The 17,224-nt window shown below is 35.1% G+C and overlaps 3 protein-coding genes across 7 annotated transcripts in view; all 3 read right to left on the bottom strand.

Moving 5' to 3' along the window:
- Nucleotides 1–263: 263 nt before the first annotated feature.
- LOC131160547 (calcium-binding protein CML37-like) lies at nucleotides 264–1,526 on the bottom strand. The gene has a single exon (XM_058116346.1). It carries the CDS (start codon nucleotides 811–813, stop codon nucleotides 388–390), a length of 426 nt encoding a protein of 141 aa, XP_057972329.1. The 5' UTR covers nucleotides 814–1,526; the 3' UTR covers nucleotides 264–387.
- A 4,257-nt stretch (nucleotides 1,527–5,783) lies between these two features.
- Nucleotides 5,784–11,802, bottom strand: LOC131159378 (proteasome subunit beta type-5-like). Of its 2 annotated transcripts, none has more exons than XM_058114254.1 (8): nucleotides 11,664–11,802; nucleotides 11,028–11,160; nucleotides 10,729–10,858; nucleotides 9,911–10,017; nucleotides 6,646–6,780; nucleotides 6,455–6,558; nucleotides 6,238–6,338; nucleotides 5,784–6,160 (listed from the first exon to the last, which is right to left on the bottom strand). In XM_058114254.1, exons 2-8 carry the CDS (start codon nucleotides 11,139–11,141, stop codon nucleotides 6,033–6,035), a joined length of 819 nt encoding a protein of 272 aa, XP_057970237.1. In that variant the 5' UTR covers nucleotides 11,142–11,160; nucleotides 11,664–11,802; the 3' UTR covers nucleotides 5,784–6,032. The 2 variants fall into 2 exon arrangements, with proteins under 2 accessions (XP_057970237.1, XP_057970236.1); XM_058114253.1 differs by having other exon boundaries at nucleotides 11,028–11,151.
- A 1,907-nt stretch (nucleotides 11,803–13,709) lies between these two features.
- LOC131159377 (ribonuclease J) overlaps nucleotides 13,710–17,224 on the bottom strand; it is a 33,258-nt gene continuing 29,743 nt past the window's right edge. For 2 of the 4 annotated variants that reach the window (XM_058114250.1, XM_058114252.1), the window contains 4 exons: nucleotides 17,091–17,188; nucleotides 16,546–16,997; nucleotides 14,805–15,271; nucleotides 13,710–14,151 (listed from right to left, as the gene is read on the bottom strand). In XM_058114250.1, coding sequence (XP_057970233.1) covers nucleotides 14,056–14,151; nucleotides 14,805–15,271; nucleotides 16,546–16,997; nucleotides 17,091–17,188 — 1,113 coding nt within the window. In that variant the 3' untranslated portion in view covers nucleotides 13,710–14,055. Of the gene's footprint in view, nucleotides 14,152–14,804; nucleotides 15,284–16,545; nucleotides 16,998–17,090; nucleotides 17,189–17,224 lie in introns of all 4 variants that reach the window. The other 2 variants (XM_058114249.1, XM_058114251.1) reach the window with 1 other exon arrangement.

Raw genomic sequence — 17,224 nt, 5'->3', positions numbered from 1 at the left:
TCATGATAATCAAAAATCCTGTTGCCTATTATGTGTAAAGTTTTTCTAACACTTTCATCTCCCATCTCGTAAAAGATTAAAGTCGAAATTCTTAATCAACTTACTAGTCATTTCTATTCTTTGGAAATTAAACTTTCTTTAGTGAATATTTGTGACAAAAAATTAGTTTTCATGAGTAATTCTTTTCATCCCCAAGAGGACTTACTCTCTTCTCTACAAGCAAAATAAATTCAAAAGCGTCAAAATAAATTCAGACACAATACTTTGAGAAGGAAAATATTTATTGATCGAGACAGATAAATTTGTACAATAGCATCCCAAATCAATGTGCCCAACCCAAAAGAGAGCAAATTAACAATTAAAACAATCAAAGCTTATCAATCACTTTCACTGCATCATTACTCTGAACTCATCAAAGCTGATCACACCATCCCCATTCAAATCAAATTTCTTGATCATCTTCTTGCACTCGTTCACAGACCTCGACTCTCCCAACCTGCTCAGCATTCTCCGCAGGCTCTTCGCAGTTATGAACCCACACTTCTCCACGTCGTACATCGCAAATGCTTCTCTCAAATCCTTCACCCTCTGTTCTTCCCCCTCTGCCTCCATCAGCCCAATGAAATCCTCCAACCCCAACAGCCCGTCCCCGTCGGAGTCCGCTGACTTCACCGCCGCCTCCGCCTCCTCCTCCGGCAGGTCGCCGCCGATCATCACCACGCAGTGCCGCAGCTCTGCCGCCGAAATCTTCCCGTCGCCGTTGCTGTCGATGCAGCGGAACACGCGCTCCAGCTCCTCCACGTCCCTTTTCATTTTATAGGTTTGGAATGGAAAACTGAGCGATTTGGGGAAATGGGTTTTTCGGTTTTGGATTAAATAATGCGAAAATGCAACTTCGAATGGACAAACAAATGAATGAATCGAGGTAATGGGTATTTGTCTAGATACAGACTATGTTATGGTAAAGCAAGCCCTGTAAATTGTGAAATGAAGGATGAAAAATTTGTCTAGATACGGAGTATGGTATGGTAAAGCAAGCTCTGTAAATTGTGAAATAAAGGATGAAAAATGTAACCCTGAACCGAAACTTGACAAATATGGGTGATGTGGGTGATGAGTATGAGAGAAGAATATATATGAACTATGAATGAAAGAACCAGTAAACTGACAAAACGGGTATTTGTCTAAAAACAGAGTATGACAGACCAAACTCTGTACTAAAATCCAATCTTGAACACCAAATTATCTAAACTGTGAACAAAACGATGCAAAATCCAAAAATGAACGAAAGAATCACTAAGATGGCAAAATGGGTATCGGAAACAACAGAGTACAGCAGAAGAAACACAACGAACCACGCGACACAGTCGATGAAAAATTCAACTTCGAATGGAAAACGATTTCAGAGAAGAGGACAACCTCAATGGATTGAATGACTTGAACCTTAGGTGAGAAGGAGGAGAGGGCTTGTGGGATATTTATAGAGGAGGAATCGAAGGTGCAAGAAGCAAATGGTGGGACCGCCTGTGAGTGGAGAGGGTGCTGCGAGGAAGCTGCGGGGAAGAAGCAGAGCAGCGAATCAGCGATGATGTTAGCAAATACGGAAAGCAAGCGATATTATTTAAGGGTAAGACCGCGTTTGGATTGGGATCTAGGTCAAAGGGTTAGCCTACTTACAGAGACAGACTATAGACAGTTCAATTCCAAAAGCGGCCGTCTGGAAAGATGAATAATGAAGGAGCAACGGTCGGAAACTGCCATATGTTGATAGCGAAATGCGTCGGGCCCACTAAGTCTTTGGTCATGCTGCCACGGTCACCACTGGGATTGGACACGTTAAATGACGTGGCTTGTATTGACGTGGCAGAGATAAGTTTGCTTAGGGTGAAAAAGGAAATGTCAAAGTCAAAGGGGGGCGGAATATTGAGTTTTTGAAAAAAAAAACCATTACTCTTTACTCTTTATCTTTAAAATCTCAAAAATAATAATAATAAAAATTGAAACTTTTTCTCCCATTCACAACAAGGTGGTGGTGGTGTTAATTTTTTTTTTTTTTTTTTTAAATTGCAATAGTTAAAAAGGAGAATAATTAATTATTATTAATAGTTCTCGTGATTACGAGTAAAATTTATATTTATCAAATTATTCATTTAGTACGATGAAAGATTTTATTTGAGAAAGAAAAGAAAAAAAATAATTTCGATCATATTTTCTCTCTAAATCAAAAAGTATTAAAAATAAAAATTTATTTTAACATAACTAAAAAAATTAATAAAAATTAAATATTAATCATAAATAAAATTAAAATTCTATTCATTGATTTATTTGTAGATTTTATTTTCTTCTTACTGTCTTCAATAACTTGATATGAAAAAATGAATTCCTTTATAATTTCTTTTCTCTTTCCTTGTATTTCCAAATTGCAAACGGGGCCTTAGTGAAATATTTATTTTTAGTAAAAACTTATAAAATGAAATATTTTTTTAACATAATGGTAATAAACTGCAAAATGCTTGTCTGCAAATACCATAACATCGAAATGCATACGTCACGAGTTTCAAAATTTTGAAAAACGTTAAAAATAATTGCATTATCAATATTACTATTATATTCTTTTTTTTAGTAAAAATATGGATAATTATAGAGTTATTTTAGAAATTTGAAAAATCAATCTTGATAAAATTGTACAATTCTTTTTTCTTTTTTTTTTATTACATAGGAACTTCAGTCACCAACAAGCCCTTCGAACTCCCTGGTGTGGCACCAAACTTACGGATTAGCGTCCTCTCCCTGAGTCTCGCTGATCAGGTAAAGTCTGGAATGCGAACACGGCTTCCATGCATCAATTGGACATTCCACCAATCTTTTCCCCAAGACACATCTCTATTACCATCCACAGTCCTCACTGGCTCATAGAGTAAACTCTCACCATCCACAATCCTCACTAACTCACAAAGTAAATTCTTACTATCCACAGGTACCGCTGACTCCGTGAGTGTATATACCTAGAATTGAACCCTCAATGCTCCTTCATACGTACTAATACCTTTCCAACACATCATGCCCATAGGGGTAAAAAAATTGTAAAATTCTTGATATGTTAATATGTTGATTTTTTAATTAGAACATTTAACTTATTAGTATATGAAACCAATATCATTCATCTTTTACCAAATTAGGCACAAATCTAATTCAGTAGCTCTTATTATGCACATTTAATTAATACCATCTTAATTTTCTATTAATATTTTTTGTCAAATAATAAATACCATAAGTTACCGAAGTTATTATCTAATATTTGATATAACTTTGATGCTATATGAATGCAATATAACATTTTCTCATTCGTTCCACATACATAAGTAAGATGAATGATATTGGTTTCATATACTAATAATTTCCCAACTAAAAACAAGATGTGGTAATTTTTACCTAGTTATAGGGTTTAATAAGACAAAATAACGAAATTTCGGTTCTAAACAAGATGTGGTAATTTTTACCTAGTTATAGGGTTTAATGAGACAAAATAACGAAATTTCGGTTCTATCTCCACTCATTGACATTCTTATCTATTATTATATTGACTCTTGCCTTTGAAAACATTTGAATATAGAATCGTATAAGCACGTATCATATTCTTACTAGGAATAGGGTCAAGTTCAACCCTATACTAAAATAGTTGTGATCTTAAATTCTTCGTAGACCCTAAAATTATCACATGTAGAGTTTATAGTTTACAAATTGTGTATTAAAACTATGTTTTATTTTATTTTTCAACCAATAAGAACTCTTACGTTCACATAAAGATTCATAGTAATGAATCAATTGCATCTTTTTTTTCCATATTTTATATTTAAAAGACAGCCCACATATACTAATAAATTGAAAATAAGATTTATAAATGTGCGAGTCAAAGAAGAATTTTGTTCAACATGCCCATTTATGCATTTGGAAACTTCATTCATTGTCACATGGTGCATTTTGAACCATTATGGAAAATACAAACACCATCTCCCTCCCTCTCTCTCTCTCTCTCTCTCTCTCTCTCTCTCTCTCTCTCTCTCTCTCTCTCTCTCACTCATGGAATGGTCTAGGGTTTTAGTTTGGTATTTTTAATGAGCTCTTAATGCGATTGAATTAAAAATTTTGACCCAATTAATTGATTGATTTGATTCCTTAGTGGGAAGCCTATGGTAGGGTCCTGTGCTCAATGGGCCATCGTTCTCATTTTTCTTTATGCTAAATGGGCCACACTGTGGCCCTGCTCCTAAATCCTTCCTTCCCCAAAAAAGAAAACAAATAGAACAAAATAAAAACAAAACAAAACAAATAAATAAAATAAAATAAAAGGAGAGCTATTTATTAATTAGGCAAAGTGTTGGTAGGCTTATAGATTTGGTGTCCTCAAAACATTTTGGACATACTAAGTTTAAGTAGACCCCACTCCTACGCATTAAATGGGACCCACATCGATCTTTTGTGTACCCAAAATATTCTCAGAACAGTAATTTTGAAAACTTTATTTATATTTTTCTTTATTGTTGTTATGATAAATAAAAATAAAAATCACTTGTAATTTTAATATCTAAGATTTACGTTGATAAATTAATTTTTTTATATACCCACATGGAGTATGTCATTGAATATTTGGTTTGTTATGTTATTGAATATTTTGGTTTGTGTTCTTCACACTTTGTTCTAAATAGATTTTAATTAATTTGGGCTTTAAATGTATTTCCAATGTTTGATTTACTAAATGTTAATATGATATCATTAGATACCTTTATATTTGGTAATAAAAAATTATGATAATTGAAGGATCATAAGGGTGAATTAATTGTCATTTGATCTAAGAATAAATAAATAAATTGCATTCAATCGCAACCTTAATTTGTTTTTGTTTTAGTAATATAACCACACAAACGATCAAAAACATGTACTCGGGACGATGTGTAATAAGTTTTATAACAAATGCTTTTTCAACTATAACTACATGTTTGGTACAAAAGAATATAATGCAATCAAAGAATGGCATTATTCAAATTTTCATTTCATTTCTTTCTTACTCTGATTGCATTGGCAAACCAAACATTATATATGAATGTTAATTGTTTACAGATTGTATGTCTCAAAATAATTTAAAAATATTATTTTAAAAATAAGTCTTTCAAGCTATCTGCAGGGAAAATAAAAGATGTACCTTTTGATTTTCATGTAAGGATGGATTTGAATCAAGGATTTTGATGGAAGAAAAGAAAAAAAAGGAAAATATGTAGGAAATTCATTTTCCATTATATGCTCTTTCTATATCAAATAATACTAAAAATAAAAATTTATTCTAATATAATTAAAAATTTTAAAAATTAAATGCTAATGATGCCTTCAATTAAATTTTTATTTATTAATTTTGTATATTTTTTATTTTTTTTTTACTTTTAGTAATAACCAAATATGAAAAAATGAATTTCTCCATATTTTCATTTCTTTTTTCTCACATTTTTCAAGTTCCAGACAAGGTCTAAGTGTTTCAAATAAAACCATTTAACAATTGTGTCTAAAATTTAAAAGTATTAATCATTCATGTTTAGTGACAATGGCCCGTAGCCCGCGTTTGAGAACTTGAAATTCAACTCTCCAATTTAAATTGTGAGAATTGATTAAAACATTGAATAAGATTATGCAGAGTCTTAACAATTTCCTAATTACTCTATTGAATTATCTATCGTCGTCGAAGTTGCCAGCGGCAAACACTGCCATATATTTAGTTCCTATGCCTACAATAATGCTCAAAAATGAAAATAACATTCAAGTCAGATAAAGAAGCTTCACAATCCACCAAAACTGGTTAGAAGGGGAAATTCATAATTCAAATTACATTCAGGTAGATTTATGCTGAGCAACCAAACACATGTTTCACAAGATTTCCATTTCCCCAAACATGTGAATTCTTGCAGTTCTTTCTTTCCCAAATGTGAAAAAGGAAAGCAGAACCAGTACCAATAATAAATACATCTCTACTGACCAGCCTTTTCTCAGGCTCCGGATACTTCACCCATTTCTTGCTCCACCGAGCTGGAGACTGCAGGGTAGTATTTGTAGTGCAGCTCCCCAACATCATCACCCGATAGTTTCTTCCATCCACTTGGTCCCACATGATAAACTGAAAAATAACAATGGAAATTAACTCCCTGTTCTCGAATATTACACGCTATACAGAGAGAGAGAAAGAGAGAGTACCACTAGCAACTCCACCACTGGCTCCATCACGAAACGTTGCGTGGTAAATCGCCCGTCGAGCTAATTCTGCTGCTTCTTCAACTGACATATCATAGTGGTACCTGAAGGGAAAAAGAATATGATGAGTCAGGTGGATAAAGAAACAAAGCAGCAAAAGCTAGAGAAAGCAAGAACCGCAAAAAAAAAAACAAAAACAAGAAAAACAAAACTAACAGACCCATTGTCCAGTACACCGTAAGCATACGGCGAACCAGATCCAACAGAAAAGCGAGTGCCTTTGAGCCTTCCTCCTTCGCTGTCGACATAATACAAGCCAGGACCCTGAGACCAGTACAAAAAATACAGTTAATATCAAGCCAAGCCAGAACAAGAAGCACTGATAATCTGATCCAGATTAGAGACTGTTACCGTCTCATCCCATCCAGCAATCATGGTTCCTACTGACAGACCCATTCCACGGTAAGAGTACAAAATATTTGCTAGGAGCTTTGAAGCTCCTGTCACTGAGATTCTCCTCTTGTTTGCCAACTCATGCAGCCGGCACTGAAATCAGAAGGACGAAAGAAAAACTATATCATGCAAAGTCTTTAAAAGAAATCAAGTGGTGCACTGTAGAAAGCATCCACAACCTCAAAATGCTTGTAGGAGGTACATCCAATCTTACCAAACCGAAACATAACTTCACTGAACAAAATAAAATGCCTGCAAATGATGGTTGTATAGCGCCACCAGTTTACCACATTTCTTGAAAAACCCAATCTATAAAGAGTATCAAAAATATGGGTCACAAGCCATCCAGTGGGATGTCCATATCTTGCCTGCTCTTTGGCCAACTTCCAACCACTTAATACCAGATGTCCAAAAAACTCCAGCAACACAAAACAGATTTTTTGATAAATTGGAATTTGAAAGAGGGGAGAGGGGGAAGGCTGATGATTATTGTAAATTTTAACTAATCTAAATTTTCTCCTCTAAGATAGCAAGAGCAAATCAGAGAATAGAATAATATTCTTAACACCACCATGGGAAATTAGTTGTACTTGTACATAATAAATACAGGATATGCATTTGATGAAATTGACCTTTAACATACAAGTGTTGTTGGAATATAAATCCATAAAAAGTGAACTCATAATTTACACATGCATAACACCAGAGGTTTTAGGATAAGTAGATATATGAAATGTAATTTCAGCCATCTAAGGACTAAGGAGAAATCATGAAGATAAGATTAAACTTGATAATCAAGAAATCAATAACACAATATATTTCAATATCTCGGATTTATCATGCAAGTGGAGAGAGAAACTGAAAAGGATGTAGTGCATAGTGTCAAAGCAGGTCAACTAAAATGGAGTAGTGTGCTGGATGTGGTGTGTGACAATAGAATACCATTAAAATTAAAAGGAAAGTTTTAAAGGTTGGTTATAAGACTTGTCATGCTTTATGGATTAGAATGTTAGGCAACTAAGAAACAACACATTCAAAAAATAAAAGTAGCCAAAATACGCGTGCTAAGGTGGGATGTGTGGTATTAACATTAAAGGATAAATTAAGAAATAAACATATTCACAATAATCTAAGCATAGCACCGTAGAAGATAAGATAAAGGAGGGGTGGCTTAAACAGTTTAAGCATTTGAAACGTTTAGCCAATTGATGCACCATTGAAGAGGAGTGAGCAAGTCATTGTAGAAGGTAATAGAAGAGGAAGGAGTAGACCCAAAATCACTTGGAATGAGGTAGTGAGGAAGGATTTAATAGCTCTTAGTCAAAAAAATATGCCCTTGATTGCATGAATTGGCAGAAATGATTCATATAGCTGACCCCCAAAACTGGGACTTAAAACTTGTTACTGTTGTTGTTGTTGTATAACACCCAATATTTGTCCATGGACCATTGGAGTTTCTAATACTTTGATTGTGTGAGAAAATGGAAGACATGGAAGAGATACATGTTTCTCTCCCTTAAAAAATGAGGGAACTTGCTGAAATGGTAATACACCTTTTACATCACATTATTGCCCCTATTGACTCACTTGTTAGGATTCTTGAGTGAAGGTTTTTCCAGATAAAAATATTTCAAAAAAAAAAAAAAGACAGTGAAGTGTATCATGGTTCCAATAGTAACAAGATCGAGGAAAGGTTGATGGTAGGCCATCTCAAACAGTCCTATCTAGGTTCCCAAAATCTAGGGTGGTCCAAAAGTCATAACCCACACGCACCGTGCAGTGGTGCAGGGGAGTGCTTGTTACTGCCCATGTCCAACATATTTTTCTTTGAAAAGCACCAATTAAAATAGGACAACTTTCTTCTTCATATAGTAGGATAAACAAAACACCTAGATGCATCCTCCCTCAAGAAAGAATTGATCATCAGATATATTTGCATTCATATGTGCCCCAAAAAAATGTACAAACAGCTTGCTAACCAAAATTAAAAAATAGAGAGAGCTTGCCCTCAATCAATTCCCAGGTTGATACAGAACAATGCTCAAGAACAAAGTCCTTATTAGTAGGGTTCCAGGCAGGGGATGTGATCTAAAGAGCCATGAATGCATGAGAATGGGAAAATTGTGTAATCTCCTCTGAAGCAGCACGGCAGAATCAACTCGACATCTCAACCTCATAGTTGGGATGTCAATTTCCCCACATATGGGTTTCAGCAGAGGTTCTATTTTGGGAGAAGGGGGGGAGGGGAGAGGAAATGCAGAAGAGGACAGGTTGGATGCAGGTGCACCTAGTAGCACCCGAATTGGGTGAGGGATGGTGGAAATGTTTGTTGCCATCCCCTGCCCCAGGTATATGTATTGTAGTAATTGTAATATTTATTGTACTTTCATACCTTATGTATACAAAATATCAAGGGCAATCCTTGATACCCGATGCATGGGAGCATTGTGCACTAGGTGTTATATTGTGTGTGTACGTGCGTTTTGTGTGTACATTGCCCTTTCTCTTGGAAATTGCAGAATAACTTGTTTATGAGTTTTTGGGAAACAATTTGTTCTGTCCTTTTTTGGCTGATTTTGATACTGCTAATTTCAGTGGAGAGGGAAGGAGAGAAAACGTTTGTGGAAGCGTATGTTTTTTGCCATTATTTGGTGTATTTGGTTAAGCTAGAATTTTTTATGGGTGCTGTTACAGTGCAAAGTTTCGCTGCAGACACCAAACTTTTCATTGTAGGCTTGTAGCAAAAAATATGGAAAAATGAATAAATAATGTATATGAAGCAACAGAAATTAGAGAAGAATATCAATTAGAAGGGAATTCGCATTTTGAGAGATTACCAATGTGAGTAATAATGCTTGGTAGCTAGGGCTGCGAAAAATGGCCTGCCTATAATATACACAACATATCACTCTTGTCCCCATATCCACACTAGCCATAATGAGGTGCTAAAGCACCACAATAAGCAAAAAAGGTGGACTAATTACCTCCCCAACAGACTGGCCACTAGTTCTGACAGTTTAAACCCTAAATATTAAGAAAGTTAGGGTTTAAACAGGGCAGACAGCTTTTAGCAAGCAACTTAGAAAGTTAAAAAAGAATTATCAAAACACTTAGATGCTACTATGCATGACACATATGAACTCATAGAAAGAGGTACAAAAATACATATTAGAATTTTTTTTCTTTTAAAGTGGAAATAAATACTACTAGACTATCATGTTACCTTTATCCCCAAATTTCTATGCCAAAATTGGCAGTCAGCTGCTCCTCCAGCCATTGTCCCAAGCATGTACGGGTTGATCTCAATAATTTTCTTAACAGACTGAGATGCTGCAAATGTTAAAAGAGGAAATAATAAATGGAGTTCACTATAAAACATCTCTCATAAAAATTAATCAAAAAACTATTCAAAAATTATAATATGGACATGAGTGCAAAACATCTCTTTACTTCTGAATATATTATTGTCCAATTAATCATACAACAAGGGAGTTGTCAAGATGAAAAAGTAATGATTGAAAACAAATCACTTGTAACTGATAATCATACACAGAATGCAGCAGCCAAGATGACAGTGATTCATTAACAAAAATTGTTCACCATAACGGCACTGTTATCTACAAATATCCCACTATCATCCTATAGACAAATCTAAAAGTGGCTAAATTAGAAGTATATCATGTGATCATCATTTACAGCACATCAATTACAAATAAAATGAATAAAATTTAATTTCTGCTCTCCAAAGACTGATTAATTTTTAAAATTTAAAATAAAGCAAGTGTTGACCAATGACAGTGAGGCATCCACGTGCAATAAGCTGACCATTATTCATAACAAATTTACATATTATCAAACAATTACTTGAAACAGATCCGTAACATGATACGATTAATATTCAAGTACTGGTAAAATCAGGTTGGAGTCGGGATTGAACCCAAAAATGGGAAATTACATGATTTTTAACACAAGGATAGGCCAATAAACTGATGATGCAATGCTTAAAGATAAAGAATTAAGAATACTGGACCAAGTACATACATATATATCCTCCCATGCTAGCTCGAGAATCAGCAGCCACCATGACTCCTTCTTTAAAGATAAAAGCAAGGGTTGTTGTTCCTTTAGCTGGTTTCACCATCTGTATGGCCTCCTTTTGGAAGCCATCAAACTGGCAAACAAAAATCAATCAGCTCCAGGGAAACCCTATGCTCCCTATGATTGCCAAAAGGGCAGAAGCTTGAAAATTCTTAACTTCAAAGATTCTAAAGTTTCTTCTCTGCCTCTTTGGCACTCAAATGGAACATTATTTTTCAAAAGAACTTCACATGAATACTCACATCAGCAGCATTTGGAAGCTCAAATGATGGGGAGATTGAAAACCCTCCACAAAGCTCACCGCTTGCTCCAAATTGAGTGGGAAATGATTCGAGCCCGCTTGTATCAAGCTTCATGATTATCAACCTACACCAACTAAATATATAAATGAGCGAAAAAACACTGCACTAGCATCCAATCATCCACACACTAGAATAAGAAATGCAGTGGTTGCTTCAAATGAAAACTTTCAATTAACATATTTCCCTTGAAGTTGGAGAAATGCTACACTAAGCAGAATTCTTCCCCTCTCATTATGCAACCATCGCATTTTGAGCATCCAGTTGTGGAGATTGAAAATAATAAAAACACATATATTTAAAACAACAACTTCTTCACACGCAAAGGCTTCTTATAATGTGCGCTTACAAAATAGAGACTACGCGTGAAGCAATCAGAATACAAAACCACGGATTCTATCAGTGTTCAAAGTTATGGTCAGTTGGTGAAAGAAACGAATTTTATACAGCTAATACACAGAAACACTTTTGAAATTCAACGCGAACATACGATTGGTTCGGCTCTACCTTCCGATTCCAAAGATTCCGTTCATAAAGTTTAGAATTTACAGAGCTATTAGCAGAAACCCTAGGAAATACCTTGAAGGAGAAGAAAGAGCGAGGGACGTTCAGAGATCTCCGCGACAGAAGCAGGAGGGCGGCAAAAAGCTTGAGAACAAAGAAACGTCGAGGCGGAGAGTTGAATAAGACTATGTTTTATTTTACTTTTCTGGAAAATAGTTTTTAAAATTTGTGAAAATGTTTAAATATATATTTCTAATTGTTGGCGTGAAAATTAAAAATTATTAATAAATTAAAATGTCATTTTTTAAAGGTAATGTTTGAAAAGATGAAATTTAGAAATTAAATTTGAATTTGAATAAATTTTTTTAAAAAAAATTTAATTAATTTATCCAAATTCACTAGTTAAATTTCAAGATCAAAATTTTACGCTCCCAAGGAATCAAGTCAATTTTATATTATATTTTGTTCAAATTTACATAAATTTAAATTTAAAATCTCTTCTAAACACATGATATAAGTATAAATGAATTAAGACAACTTATAAACTATTCGAGCTTGAATTGATCTACAACTTGTTTTGATTTGATTATATACAAGTTGAGTTTAAATTGTTTAGCAAGCATAAAGTAGTAGCTATCCTATTTGGGCTTCCCTTGGGAGGCAATTCAAATTTTGTGACTTTTTGAGAACCTATGATTAAGAAGGTCAAGGAGGTTGGAGGGGTCAAAGAGGATGTATTCATCTCCTAGAGTTAGTATTCCTCCCATTACTGCCTCCTCTTCTAATATGTCTATTTACTTCTTTTCTCTTTAGGAGTTCCAAGAGTGTCGCTAGGATTATTGAAAAATTGATGCACGACTTTATTTGGTATATAAGTCTAGATAAAATAAGAGAGATTACTTAGTTTAGGAATTGTTAGGAGACCCAAATGGAAAGGGGCTAGGTCTTGGCAACGTGACTCCTAAAAGCACTTCTCTAATTGGAAAATAGTTGCGAAAAATTCCCCATAGAAGTTACTTCCTATGATACAAGGTGATAAAAATGTTGCATTGTTGCCCATCAAAATGGACGGGAATGAGAAAATGATATTGTTTTTGTTGGAAGTTTGATTCCCATGTTGCTTATTTTATTTTATTTTTTATCTTTTCACCCATTTCAAAGTGGGTAATGGCAATAAGATTTGATTTTAAGAGGATATCTGGGTTGATATAAGTTCATTGGTGTTATTGGCGTCTATCTTGTTAGGATTTCCTCTATTCACAATGCACCTATCAACTCTTTCTTTTCTTTGTAAGGGGCTCTCTTTCTTGGGATTTCCATTTTCTCATAAATCTCAATGAAGGGGAGGTTAATGAGCTCACCACCATGCTTAACATCCTAGAGTCTTTTGTTTCTTCTAACAAGAAATATGAGAGTTTAGGAGGGGGATTCTCTAGGCCTTCTTCCACCAAATCCCTTTTTCTTCGCCTCCTTCAAACACCTTACTGCTAGTCAATTTCCTTGGAGCCACATCACTTGGAAGGCTAAAATAATAAAGACGTTCATCTAAACAATTATTAACAAAACAAACGCACACCTCTTGCTACATTGCATGGTGGCTTGCCTTCTTTGAGACGCTCTTTTCTTGCATTCTAGCAAAGCTTGGTTGGCCTTCTAGGTAATTGGGGATTTCCCACAAGTGAGCTTTGGAATTTTAGTAAATCCAAAAAGGGCAAGGCTTTATAGAGATTCATGAGTTTACAACCTTCCGAACAATGAGGATCGCGAAGAATCAAAAATCTTCAAGGACTGCACAACTCCTACTAGCATGTTACAAGATTGAGTCATGTCATGCTTCTTACATCTATTTGGCTCATTCTTTCTGGTTACTAGGATAGCTCTTCCGCAATAATTTGTCACTATGTTTATCCCTTTTTTCCCGTTTGGAAGATATCTTAAATCTTTTCTCTTTTGTACTATGTTACTCTTATCAATATATTTTCTCTGATCTAAAATATAATAATAGTTTGCGCACTGTTGTTCATTTCAAAAGGGCTTTAGCCAAGACATCTTGGAGGCATTTTTTAATCAGATATTAGTAGAGAAATCTCAATTCCAATTATATAACATGGCTGCAACAAATTACCTATAAAGGCTCATTCGAATCAATCAATCATAGAGGAGAAAATTTTATGGGGGAAACAATCGCTTCCTTGGAAGGAATTCCACCAATACAGCTATTGTGAATTACAGAGGCTCTGGGGTTACGAAATTTCCTTTTTCTCATCTCTTCCACAATAATCAGACATTTCATGCTATAGTACAGAAATTATGCAGCAACGATCACTATCCAGTAGAACTGCCAATGTCATCATTGACTCCACAATCATTTCTGTTATTGTTCTCGCTTTTGTAATGTGCATGTATTGGCTCAACGAACATCTGGGAAATAATTCAGCAAAGCAAGCGGTTTCTTACACTCCTTTGATCATTTAGTTGCCGCTCCCTCAACGTTTAACAAAATTCTGTTTACGTCCTCGTAATAAGGCCAACTCTTCTTGCCTTTCCTCCCACTCTTGATTTCCTGTTGAAGTTCCCAAAAAGAAAAAATGGTTTATAATAAGCACCATTAACAGAGGGCTGAAGGAAATTAACTGCCCTTCTAACTGGATGATCTTGATTATGAAACCTATTTTCTGAAATTGAAAACATGCTTCTAAAGTCTGATTTCAAGTCTCAACACAACTTTGTTTCAGATTTAAGCAGTTTTCCTTTTTCTTTTTCTTTCTTTTTTTTTTTTTGCATTTCTTTCAAATTACAGATATTTCCTGTTGAGAAAATTTTCAAGAAACACAATTGAAGAGATGGTTAAAATAATCTACAGCCTGTTCAGCTGTGAAAAAAAAAATTTATTTTTTATTTCTTTCCAAAAAATTACAAAAAAAAAAAAAAATGACACCCAATTTCTGACATTTATATGGAAAAATTGAAAAACAATTACTTTTCAGCTTTTCCAAATAAATGTTAGAAAACTGAAAACAAGGTGTGATGTTTTGCAATTTTATAAGTATGAAGATGAAATTTTCTTAATCTTAATAAGCAAGACTGCTTCTATCATAAGATGCAGATATATTACTCCCCCAGCACGAACACAGAAATCCAATCCAACAATCCAGAGGCCCACTATAGAGCACATGAGAGAGAGAGAGAGAGAGAGAGAGAGAGAGAGAGAGAAACCTCATGCTTCTGAATCAAGGATGCCCATAAAGATTTGCACTGCCCAGGAGTTCGATTGAACCCATCAGCCAACAGGCTTTCTGATATCTCTTCCCACAAGGCCATTCTCCCCCTCGCAACTTGAAATCTGCTATGCAAGTCTCCTCGCATCACAATTAGCTTCTTAACCTCCTCAGGTCTCCATTTTTTCCGTCTCGCAGACTTGGAAGACTTTAGTTGAGAATTTGATGTTTCAACAGAGTCATCTTCACTGCTTTCAGGGACATCTTTCTTCAGCGTCACAGGATTTTTTTCTTGTGGAATATGACCATTATTATTCTTAAACAATTGGTCAACAGGTGATGATGAGGCTACATATGATTCCCAGAAAGCATCGTTGTCCTCTGAAATGGATAAAAGTCCCTGAGTCAAGCCAGAACTTGTAGTAGTAGTATCCTCCTCAGGTAGTAGTCTATCAACTCTGCCACCTGCATAAAACACTGCAATAATAAATTGCTACAATTTAGAAACTAATATTTCTACTCAGAGCTATAAGCTTAACTAGTGGATCTTGTGAAGAGCCACAAATTGAATCCCAAGTTCCCAACACCATACCACTCACAGCAGGAGAAAGACCTACATAAACACATTTCACATGGAGCATAGATAACTAAATATCTCCAACTGCCTTGAGGACAGGAGAAAGAACTATTCCACCACATAATCCACTTCATAAATCCAAACTGAAGGATAAAGAAAAGACATTGCCCAACTTGGTAATTCTAATACCAATCTGACAAATTTTAACTGAACGAAAGGTGATATCATCAGCCATTTCTGCAATTGTTGAATATGTTTGATAAAAAATTCACAGTAAATTATACCATTAACATCTACTCGGTAAATTTTTGCACTGGCACCGTAAAGATAAAATCATTATGATCAGAATCTTCAGTTTACAGTTATAGATACAGCTAACGTCCAGTATCACCAAACAGACAGGACAGGGACATCATTATATCACAATGTAGTATACAGCTATAAACTACTGGTCATGTCCAACCTTACCAAACAATGACAAGACGACAGCTAAACAACTGAACAAGTACAAGGGATTTCAAACAACCATGTTTGCAAAATATAAATAAGGAAACATGACTCCCTCGAATCAATTTATGCTCAAAGTAACATCCTATTCTTTTAAATTTCTTATCAAGTCTCATAATCTCTCAAGTCGTAAGTTATTCAGTTTCTAATTCACATGCTATCAACCATCCAGTTGGACCCCCTCAATCTAACCCATTCAATGTGTGAACCAAAACCTTAAAAGTTCAATGAAAATTTTGGGCAAAGAAACAAAGCAGCAAAGCAATGTGCAAATTTCCAGACTACTCTACAATAAATCCCATGACTGGAGCTACGACTCCAGTGGAGTTTTCCTAAAATTTAAAATAGAGTGATCATACTGTTTCCATGAGGACAAAATAAGCAACAACTACACTGCATACCCCATGGAGGAGCTGGCAAACTTGCTTGCAAAATAGCATCGGGCAATAACACAAGGCATGCAAAGACTTAAAATCGACCCACCCTGCCCCCCAAAAAAATTTATTGGATAGCAATATCATAGGATGGCAGAAAACAGATATGCTCGTGCATAAAAAAAAAACAAAAACAAAACAAAACGAAACAAACAGATGAAAAAAAAAAAACACAAACAAAAAAACTTCACATGGCTCCAAGACACAAATAAAATAAGGACCTTCTACATCATGCAGTGGAGTGTCCTCTAGATGCACGGGCCCACTGTCTTCTTCCTCATGCGTCCTGTTTGACCGTATTTTCCTTGCATGCCTGTCAACCCCCTTCCTCAATGCTGATGCAGCAAAACCAACATATGATTTTCCAGATATCCTAGCCTCGATCTCATCAGAGATCACTGCCGCTGGGTTCTCAAAAGCAACTGCAATAACTTCAGGCCTTTTACTGCTGTACTTCCTTACCATTTTTCTCAACATCTCAGAGACGGTTTTTTCAATATGTGCTAGAGGACAATTCACAGGACAGCTTGAAAGTGCAGCATGTGCAGCTTTGTGGAGAGCATCTAAAAGCTTCCCTTTGTCAAGCCATAAGCAACGTGTGGTGATTTTTATTTTTCCTTTAATGCTGTTTTCAACTATATCATCAACACTTTGAGGGCGCAGAATTTCCATGCTGCGGCAAAAGATAAATTAAAATGGCATTGAACCCAAAAAATAAAAAAAGATAAAAAAATGAACCATTCATTTTAAATTTTAAAAATTTTACCTGACCACAATAATACCATCTGAAGAAATTCTTAGCCTTTCTTCAATGCAGAGTTCAGATGATGTGCCAAATGCTTTATCCCCATCACTGTACATTAGCTGCAATACAATAGTAGATTTATTAGAATTTTTCTC

The sequence above is a fragment of the Malania oleifera genome, chromosome 7 (assembly GCF_029873635.1).
Source record: "Malania oleifera isolate guangnan ecotype guangnan chromosome 7, ASM2987363v1, whole genome shotgun sequence".
Taxonomy (NCBI): Eukaryota; Viridiplantae; Streptophyta; class Magnoliopsida; order Santalales; family Ximeniaceae; genus Malania; species Malania oleifera.
The sequence above is the reverse complement of the archived record's forward strand: the minus strand, read 5'-3'. Positions and strand labels throughout refer to the sequence as shown.